Source organism: Montipora capricornis, chromosome 10 (assembly GCF_036669925.1).
Source record: "Montipora capricornis isolate CH-2021 chromosome 10, ASM3666992v2, whole genome shotgun sequence".
NCBI classification, from domain to species: domain Eukaryota; kingdom Metazoa; phylum Cnidaria; class Anthozoa; order Scleractinia; family Acroporidae; genus Montipora; species Montipora capricornis.
In genome coordinates, this window is record NC_090892.1 from 1,082,732 (window position 1) to 1,093,214 (window position 10,483).

At 39.1% G+C, this 10,483-nt stretch overlaps 1 protein-coding gene and 1 long non-coding RNA gene across 8 annotated transcripts in view; one reads left to right on the forward strand and one right to left on the reverse strand.

The window, feature by feature from the left end:
* Positions 1-356: 356 nt before the first annotated feature.
* LOC138021368 (uncharacterized) lies at positions 357-1,854 on the forward strand. Its single transcript, XR_011126358.1, has 2 exons — positions 357-1,090; positions 1,629-1,854. It is a non-coding gene; the product is annotated as an uncharacterized lncRNA (long non-coding RNA).
* A 3,474-nt stretch (positions 1,855-5,328) lies between these two features.
* The window catches only part of LOC138022038 (tachykinin-like peptides receptor 99D), a 21,196-nt gene continuing 16,041 nt past the window's right edge, over positions 5,329-10,483 (reverse strand). For all 7 annotated transcript variants that reach the window (XM_068869054.1, XM_068869059.1, XM_068869055.1 and 4 more), the window contains 2 exons: positions 9,889-10,121; positions 5,329-7,803 (listed from right to left, as the gene is read on the reverse strand). In XM_068869054.1, the coding sequence (XP_068725155.1) occupies positions 7,039-7,803; positions 9,889-10,121 (998 nt within the window). In that variant the 3' untranslated portion in view covers positions 5,329-7,038. The remainder of the gene's footprint in view (positions 7,804-9,888; positions 10,122-10,483) is intronic.

Here is a 10,483-nt window from a genome sequence, read left to right on the forward strand (position 1 = left end):
ATAAAAATTCCACATAAACAAAGTTCTAGAGATAATAACATGACCCTCACAGAATTCATTTGTACCTTTATCTTTTGCAGGTCCATTGTTTTCAATGATTCAAGGAACATGTGTTTTATTGTAATGATAATTAAAGCAAACAGTTCAAACTGAATGCAAATTAACCATTCATTGAAAGCAAATGAAAAAAAAACTTCTGACCCCAAAAACGGAATAAGTATCAATTGAATAAGTTTTGGTCTTTGTAGTTGCGGGGATGATTATTTTAAAACTCTTATATATTGGGTTGGTGTTTATCTTTTGGATTTGTAAATACCCCTTTTTGTTCGTATTTGTAAGAAAACTGCAGGATACCAATTTTATCACTGGAAAAGCGTTATTCTTTGTTTCGTTGATGTTTTAAATGTTTAAAACATTGCATTGAACAAAAACTTTGTCAAGTAAAGGAAAGAAACATTCGATTGGGAATCTTGAAAAAAAGCAGAGATTCGAAGGTTGTCAAGGTTATGGAATCTTAGTCTTTGACAGACGGCACTTACATTTTAAACTGACAAATGGAGATAAAACTGCGGTCGATCGTGAAGAGGGCTTCAAAGGGGGAGTGTCATTCCACGTTATTTGAGCTTAACTTTGAGGACCAAAAAAATCATGTGTTTAAATCGATGGGGACAAAAATCATTCAAATTCAATATTTAAAGGGACTGTGTCACGATAAAGCGCATGTGTGAGCTTGATTGACAACCACACAATCTTCAACCAATAGAAATCTTCACACGACGCGCGCGAGATGAGATATTTATCGTTCGATGTATCGTGGAAATAAAATGGCGAAGCACAAGCAGTGTTTCCGCAGACCCCTTAGGAGAAAAACGTAAGGAAACTCGATGAAATTGTTTCGGGCAAAAATGTGAACCATTTGTGAAATTTCCAGGCCTTTTTCTCAGTGGAATTCTTCACTTGTCATGCTACATAGCCTCGAGTGTTCTGCAGTTGAACGCCAGGGATGACCGTGGAAAACTGTAGGAAAAATATCTATCTCACACAGAGACTTGCATATGTGGAACAGGGACGAAAACACGCATGAAACAAGGTAGGCGATAATATATGTTCAACACTCTTTTTTCACAGCGATTGCGGTTTCCGGCAGGCCGAACAGACAAGCTGAGTTGTTTATCAAGGCCTGTTAACCGGTAGTACTCGAGCTCCGATGCGATTTTCTCAATTTGAAAGTGCTAGTAAAAAACAGGTGTCGCTGATGTGCCTCAGGGAAATCAAGAACATTTGATGAGCGAGGAAGAAAAGAATCAGAAGAAATCAAACATTCAGAATGTACAATCAGTGATGAATACACGCCATATTAGAAAATCTCCATGCATTCAAATATATTTTGGTTGCTTTACTTGCAGTAACTTGTTCTGCCAAATCACCTGTATGTCAATTTCACCATTCAGCTGATAAGCATATCACGTATAACGTTCCTAGCCAGTTGTGACTAGTCAAAAATTTATGGAAGTCTTTGTGGGGAGTTCTCTTCTATGTATGTACATCATAAAATCAATAATTTTTGAGGGCAGGACTTCTTCACGGAATTGCAATGTACCACATTAATAAATAGTCTCTTTCCCTAGGAGTTGATAAATATGGTATGGAAATTGGCCATAAAGGCACTACAGAAGGGAGTGGGAAGCATGGATTATGATGATTGCCTTCTTATGGAACAAGATGAAAATGCCTCTGACCATGAAGATGCCAGCACCTGACTTGCGGATGTACCATAGTCAAGTGGACAACCTACATTTGTATTGATCTATTTCATGCCTTCCAAATAAAATGTTCTTCTGTTTTAGCTAACAAGCCTTTCTAGTCTTGCTATGACAAGCAACTTTCAAAAGAATATTAAAAATGAGGGAAGTTGGTGTAATTAACATATTAAAAATACTGTAGAGGTGGTCACCATATATGAAACTGGTCTATTGACCAAAAGCCAGTTCCTGAATTGGGCAAATAAGGTAACTGCCGTACTACAGGTGTATGAGCCAGGACATCAAAAACAAAGGATGTGGGGATGCAACTGTATTTCACAAACAAGGCAATTTTGAAAACTCTGTTTGAACACAATATTTATACATCCTAGATACACAAGGTGACTGCCCTTGGAAGAAGGAAGAGGAAAGTTGTTCCCTCTGCTGTGTGCATGTACTTTGTACTAGAAGACACTATCCCCTAAGCAACAGGTGTTTAGATGGGTTTCCGAACTGTCTAAATGTTGGAAAGTAATAGCAGACAAAACCGCTGACACTGTGTGGTTTTTCAGTAAAGGGAACCTCCACTCCCACATAAAAATATCAGGAAATCTCAGGATCCCCTCTTTTAATAATTATTTTCAGCATGCCATCACCCCCAATAACTGACTTGTTTTAGTTGCCTCGTTGTGAAACTTTGGTTTAGGATAAATTTAGATTTCTTCTGGTTTAGACTGACTTAAACTTTTGCAAGAATGGAAATTTTCTTAGAATAACAATTAATGCTTTCACATCTTCAAATAATTTGATGCAGACATGTATATGAACAATAATAAAATTTGATTTTGCTTGTCTGTCATCTGTATTCACATGTCACTCTCAACACCACTTTTTACAATAACTGTCAATTTCCCAATATCACAGCACTGAATTGGAATAATTTCCATTTTTTGTATTTACATTGTTTTTTTTTTTCACTGTAGTTTAAATTATTTCAGTTTGCAAAAGCTATGCAATAAAATTGCCATGTACAAAACCACACAATAAGAAATCACATCAGGAGACAAAATTCTAAAGTTATACAATATATTACCATGAGACAAAACTCCAACAACGATTTCGAAGCTACAATGTGTAATGTATGGTCAGCCCTTATCTTGGGTTAAAAACTGTCAAGTCATACACTGTATATCTTGTCCTGGTTTCAACTCTGGCTTAAGTGCTACATGTCACAATGACCCCACAAAACTTGGAGAGAAAAACAGTTTTTCTAATTATTACTTCAAGTTACTACCAAAACTGAAGCAAAAAGGCAAGGCTTATTAGCTTGACTTGAGCCATTCCATTGACACCTGACTGTTAGTAATTTCATCACTGCAACACGTTATTGTGAGGGCATTTATGTTTTTCCTAGTTTTACAGTAGCTGAAAAGTTTTCATTTAAATCTCTATGAGCTGCTTATTTGTGAAAATCTGTTTCCGCATCTTGCCAGGAGCTCATGAGCTGGAAGAGGTTCACTTTCAACAATTGCTGGAGAAATGATTCTGGGATTGTCAGGTTCCAGCCAGACTTCACGAGTGATTAAATAGTCGTCCTCATCAATGCAAAGTTTAAAAAATTTTTCCACCAGCATCCAAATATATCCACAATCTTTGGACACCTTTAACATCCTCACGTCCCAAGATTTTGTTCTCTGGTTGTATTTTCTTGCAATGATGGTGTCAGCATGATCCTCAGTGGTGGAAAATGAAAAGCCATTATGATACCAGTAATTCCAATCAAGGGTAGTCAACTTTTTCCTTGCTCTGTGAACTTGTTCCCTAGAAAAAAGGTTATGGACCAGCAAATATGAAAAGACAGGAAAATTATTAATAATTGCTATCAACAGTAATCACTAGTTACAATATTCCACTACTGTTACATTCAGCTGATGAACCTAGGCCTGGACAGTGATTGACTGCCAAGGGTCTGTGATTATTCATTTGAGGTAACCCTCTATGCCATAATTCCTTTTGTAAGCCAAGCAGCTCTGCCAGTTGGTACCAATTGCAAACATCGACTAAACAACAACCCATGAGTTACTGAACTACTAGAGTCAACCTGCAGTGTGCTTTAAAGTTTTCAACAATGAACATACCCATACTTCATGACAACATATTTCTTCATTATTTTACAGTATTAATAACTATCATCACACTGCTCTGGTCATCATTGTTGATAATTATGTATAAAACTTGCGTGAAGGGAATTCTCATTGACATGTGTACATCAGAGACATACTGTTTGCACATTCCAAAGGACCAGTATGCCAAAAGTGATCCATGCTTACACAAATAGTTTTACCAGGTGGTGACTAGAAATGAACGCAACTTACTGTTTATTATTATTATTATTTAATTATTATTATTACTTGTAAAATTTGTCATCAACATGATACATCTTGCATAGTGTATTCAATTGCTTGATAGAGTATTAGTTGCATAGTGTATTTCAAAATACTTGATCAAAAATGTTACCTGTACTCTGTGCCGAAAGGTAGCTAAATGACTGGCAAATGAATGTACCGGTAAATTGGCTTTCAAATGATGCGAAATAAACTGAGCAGATCTATCATGCTTGGCCCTTCTTTTTTACGAACAAAAATTCTCATCTACCGCGGGCTTCAACAGCTAAATCGAGACGCTTCAAAGCTGAAGCCAATTGCTCCTCTTTGTGCGTCCCTACACTGGAAGCCATCATTCCATAATATGGCAACTGAACTGACGGATAAAAAACACGAATAGCAAAATAAAACGCACACGAAGCTGACGACAAAGAATCATAGTGCTAAAGGGAAACCAATAATCAGTGTAAATACTAACCCCATTTTTCGTCTCACCTCCAAGGACAAAAGATGTTGTGCGAAGGCCGTGTCAGTGGAATCGACGCACATACACTTAATTTTTTTCCAGCTTTCATGGACATCTTTCGCTATATAAAGCTTTCGATGTGCCTCCTCCCATCTCCTATTCCTTGTCTTCTTCTTTATTTGGATTCAAGGCGGCTACGAGGTGTAAGAACCTTTCGACCCGAGCCCCTTCGCCTGATCCGGCTTTCGTGGACATGAATTTTAACTACACAGATCCCAAAAACTAACACAATATGCCGTCAAAGTCCTTCGTATATTACCAAACTGAAGTTTAGAAATGTTATTACAACTTTGGCACGTCTCACTGTGTCGATTAAACAGGATTTCCGTAATTGATACTGGCTTTGAAAAAAGAACCGTCGGGTCAAAAATCAAACAGCCGCACATGCGCAATAGAGTGCCACAGGCCCTTTAAATTTTTTGATATAAACATTTTTCCTCCGGTCACTTTACTGTAGGAGAGGAGGTTTTCTTGAACAATAGAGGCCACTGGGATACCACTAAAGAATCTTAGATGGCAACGGGAGCTCGTGGGCCCTTGTTCCAAGCCAGCTGTCAAAAATAGAAAATAACATCAATTTTACGGGGTCTTATAAACGACAACGTAGAGAAGTAGATCCTAAGAATTCTTAATTTATGACCTAGGATCGCAGAGACAAAGAAACCAAAAAGACAGATTTTCTGTAGCTATAGGGCTCTTTATTGCATATATATTCAAATAGTTTTATCCACCTCAACAGCTTATCTTTTACTTTTGATCTACACTTACAAAAGGTACCACTTCTCTTATAGCGCGTCATCGAGCAACACAAGATATAATCATCGCATTTTATCATTTAGGAGGGAGACAAGTCGCCTTTTAAACAGCAGCCTGTAGAGCACTTTTTGTAGAATAGTCATGATTTTCATTTTAAATGAACTGTAACAAGGGTTGCAGACTACCTGACCACCATAATCAGAGATCTTGTCATGTTTGATTGCTGTGAAATGGGTAACTTCGACCTCTTAGTTAATCTGTGAAAGCGCTCATTTAGAGGATTTTCTAGAACGCCCCGTGCATTTTCTTCGGAACCTTAAGTAAAAGCAGTAGAGTCAGTCGTGATGTAATTCACCGGATTTCTCCATGAATAATATATCCCATGATTCTAAAGTCCACTCTAAACGAGATGGCGGATTCTGCCAGAACGTCCGGAGGACAGCACCAGTTTCAGTAATTCAACTGCTGCGGTGTCACATGGAAAAGTGATTGCATCGGTAACTTAAGTTGGAGAAAGCGCTTGTTTTATTTATATAATGATAATTCACGTATTTATTTCCTTCCGTCTTCGTTTGCTTCGCACACCTTCCTGTATTTGTACCCCGATTCGATATTGGGAAGGAACGGCCGGGGAATAGAAATAGAAACGACAACAAACCAGTAATCAAGGACGAAAAGCCCAGCCAAAGCGTGACATAACTATTCCCTAGCTAAAATTCCTCAAGAAAAATGTAGCGACAGTTAGACCACTTGGTTTATGGAAAATTTGTAATTTTCTGTTTCAGTATTCTTCTTTGAGCGTTTTTTCATTTTTAAATATTGATCATTGGATAACGCAATTCTCGACTCATTGGTTCAGCCATCTTTGTTGGGGATTAACCATGATGTTCATTAAAATCGACACCCTGCTTTTGCCATAAAGCGTTACTGTGACCATATAAAGTCAATGTACGCGTCATAAAATTAATTTTGTTACAGGAAACAAAACGACTTAAGGTGGCTGGAACCAGTTACCAGTTTCATTACTTTTTAGGACCTTTTTGTTAGAAGGGTTGTCACTACAAAACTGTATCACGTAAAAGAAATGTTATAATACCATACCAAACACCAATTATTGCTTAACAAAATGCTCTCACTATTTTGACGTAATAGGTTACCATGGCAACATGAAAGCTCTCCAAAAATACCCTATATTTCGTCTTTACTTGCTTATATCTCAAAAATGAACTCGGTGAACCCCATTTTTTATTGTAAAATAGTAATTAGCAATTTGAGATACCATTATCTGCAAAGTTAAAAAAAATTCTTGGGAACCAATTTAGGGCTATCTTAAATTATCGAAAATTTAAGGTAGCTCTGAAGTGGCTATCGCTTAAAGGTGCAAGGGACAACGATACAAAATTGCCAGTTTGGCTCAAAACTCTATCCCCGGTTCAACGAAAAGAGATAAGATGATCGAAGTCAAATGGGCACTATTTTTTTTTGGTCATCCATAAATGGAGGATTCCCGTCAGGAATCCCTTCAGTGCTTCCAAAACTAAAAATATAGTAATTGTACGTTTGTGCGCCACGTAGTTCTTTCGAATGGACTGGATTGGATTTAACGGGATTACTTTTGCTGGGTAGAATATCAGTTCAGTGTTGGACGACAACAAAGTCTTCGAAGAATGTTTTTGAATTCGTGATTAAATCTCTCATTGAGAAAGATGTACAGGCAGGGATTAATGGCGCTATTGGCATGCGAGAGGAAGAAAAAACTTGCTTCCAAGTGGCCGACTTTCACAAGCTCTAAAAAAGTGTCCGTGTAATAGTAAATCATCAAATGTATGATATGGGTCGGCAACCAACAGAGTGCAAATGTCAAGACGACTATAATGAGCATGCGCAACACTTTACGCTTTGACGTCTGGTTTTGACGTTCCTGATGCGCCGTAGACTCACCGGGAGTCTTGCGTGACCACAAGTGGCGCCCAATGCGAATATAAAGCGCCGCTATAACAGCCAGTGGGATTAAATAAAGCACCACAAACGTGATCATGAAAAAGACCCTCCCAATCTTGGACCGCGTTTCGTGGTTGTTGGACAAGTAAGTCCAAACCATTTTGCACTCCCATTTGTCACCTTTATCAGCAGGGACGCTGTCATATAACACCAGATACAACGAGAAGTACAGCGAGGAAGAGATCCAAATGACAGAGGTGATCAGTTTGGTGTTGCGAATAGCAGGAATGTGAGCAAAAGGATGAAGGATGGCGAAATAGCGATCCACCGAGATAAATACGAGCGTGATTATGGAGGCAGCTATTGATAGGACTCCGGCGAAATGGACAAACTTGCAAGTTACTGCACCAAAACTTCCCGAGAGCCAGGTCTGTCCAAGGTAGAGGAATTTTACCTACAAAGAGGATCACATATCGGTATAAATATAAGAGTAAGGATTGCACGGTTGGTTGGTGCGCGGCCTTCTTTGCGAGGGATCCCCAGTTGGATTCTTAGTGACCTCACATCCTTGCTTCGACTTCTTCCATTCTGCGTAGCTTCAGATAGCATTAAATACCCTTAAAACGGAGTACTGATGGAAAGAGGGAGGTAAAATGAACGCACTATCGGCTTCCTGGGAGAATACCAACGCTCTAGAGGGTAAAGGAACTTCCGACGTTAAATAAGGTGTACATTTACCTTTACCTAAATGCAGAGGCATTTTGTGCATCTGGCTTACTTAAACAAAGAGCTTTAAGAGGAAAAAAAGTCTCATAACTTCTCATATAACAATTGGAAAAAATTCTTATAACTTTTCATATGAAAATTCATTCTCGTCACCAGAGCCTCGGATCGACCCAAGGCTCTTGGAAACTCTATGTAGGAGAACATGCGCCGTAGTGTTCTTACAGCCTCGTGCTAACATGAATGCACCAATTAGAGACGATTTTGATTGTTGTTCACGAAAACCAATGAGAAAACACTTTGGTTCAGGGTTTCCCAGAGCTCTTCTCTCGCTCTGTCAAGAGAAGAGCTCAGGGGTCGAGATTGATGAAAATTGAAAAATTAAGCTGTAACGGACAACTATACAAAAAGGAGGTTTTAGGGCCGGTTTACATGATACGATTTTTGTCGCATGCGAGAAGCTTACGACAGGCCTACGACACGAATTACGATTGTCGCAGCGTTTTAAACCCATTTTAAAATGCTACTACATTTTTTCTGACGTCCACAACAATCGTAGTGGCCCTGTCGTGAGCCGTTGTCGCATGCGACAAAAATCGTACCGTGTAATTATAAATTGGCCCTAAATCGGACCTTAGGAAGTCTCGCATTCTTTTACCTTTTGAAGCCTGCACAGGCTTAGCCCACAATCTCCCGTTGAGTGAGTGTGTAATAGCTTGTATGTTAGTAAAGATTGTTGGATAGGCCGAAAAAATACGAGAACCAAAAAATTTCAGTTTTCACGCACATGATAATCGATAGTGATTTTAAGCGAGACAACATGTTTGCATTAGAATGTAGTCACAATATAATGATGCAAGACTGGCTGTACTGCTGTGAGTATAAATTTACATTTTTTGTTTTATTAATGTGTTTGTCAGGTACAGCCTAACTTTATCAGAGAGTTAAATGATTTTCACAGTATCAATAGAGATCTTTAGCAACGACGACAGCGACATCAACAGCAACGAGAACGTCAGCAATTTGCATATTTGGTGGTCAAAAACAATTGGCAAAAACAATAGCTTTGCACGCTCTGCACGTGCGCTTTTAATTTTTTGTTCATTTGTTTGCCATCGTTGACAAGACCGCGAAATGACCAAATTTGTGCTTTTATGGCTTGAAACTATATTTTGAGATGACGTTGTCGTTACCGATAAAAATGTTCGTCGTTAAACGTGAATTCGCGTCATTGTAATCACTTCGCGACTATTCCAAGGATTTTAACGTGAAAAAGGGGTGGCAAACCTACAATCGTGGACAAAACTCTAAAGAAAATTACCCTTTCAAGCGCTTTTAGTTGTAAGCAAACAATTCCACCCCCCTCCCCCGTCTCAATGTTGCTTTCTGGGGGTCGGTCACGAACAGTTTCCTGGCAATCAACATTTTCCAAATCAATATTGGATAGGGGGAGGGGGGAGGGAGAAGAGGTAACTGCTGTGAAATTCACAAGGGAGAAGTAGTGAAAAAGTGCTTTTTGTCAGTTTTTGTACGGTTTTCTCAACGAGTTTCATCCACGATTGTACTATGAAGGGCGCTCAGTTTAGGGAGAAAATGAAAATTTATCCTCAAGCGCTGACGTTCTCCCAAAACCCTCAAGTCTGGTCATTTCATGTTGTTGTTTTGCTGACGACGGCAAAGAAATTGACAAATATGCAATATATGTTGCCGTCGCCATTGTCGTTGCTAAAACTTCCTAATATGGCTGCCGTGACATCACGTGACTGTGATCGGGTCTCACGACCTGACCCCTGACCTTATAACTAAAACAACTTACCTCAGAGGGCATAAGGAATAACGAAACGAGCAAATCCCCAATGGCCATGTTTACTATGAGAAAGTTGAATGTGCTCTTCATCCTTTTGCGTGTAGCCACAATATAGATAATGCTTATGTTACCGAAGAAACCGAAGATAAAGGTCACCACATAAGCTAGTGTCATCCACACCGCGGTCTCGCTCCGCTGGGAAGTCAAAATGGGGACGGTTGCGAGTGTGGCGTTGTCACCTGCTGTTTGAAGAAATTATTTAGGTTACATTAGCCACAGAGGAAAGATTTTTACTGTACAGGCGGGGAATGATTTTTATAAGAGACATTTTAAAGCAACTAACGCGGTTATGGCGACGGCAAAGCCACGGAACGAACGGTTTTGACGGCAAAAACTGGCAAATGTTCTGTACAGGCGGTACTCAGTTTAAAAATATACTCTTCGCCATCTTCTCGAACACAAACGAGAAATGACTAAATTTAAGGGTTTGGCAACACCGTAAGAATACAGTGGTAAATTTCTAATCCTCATTCAAGGCCCCTTCAAAGAGTATTGTCCTTGGATATTTCTCACACCGTATACAACGGTAATAGCCAGTCATGGG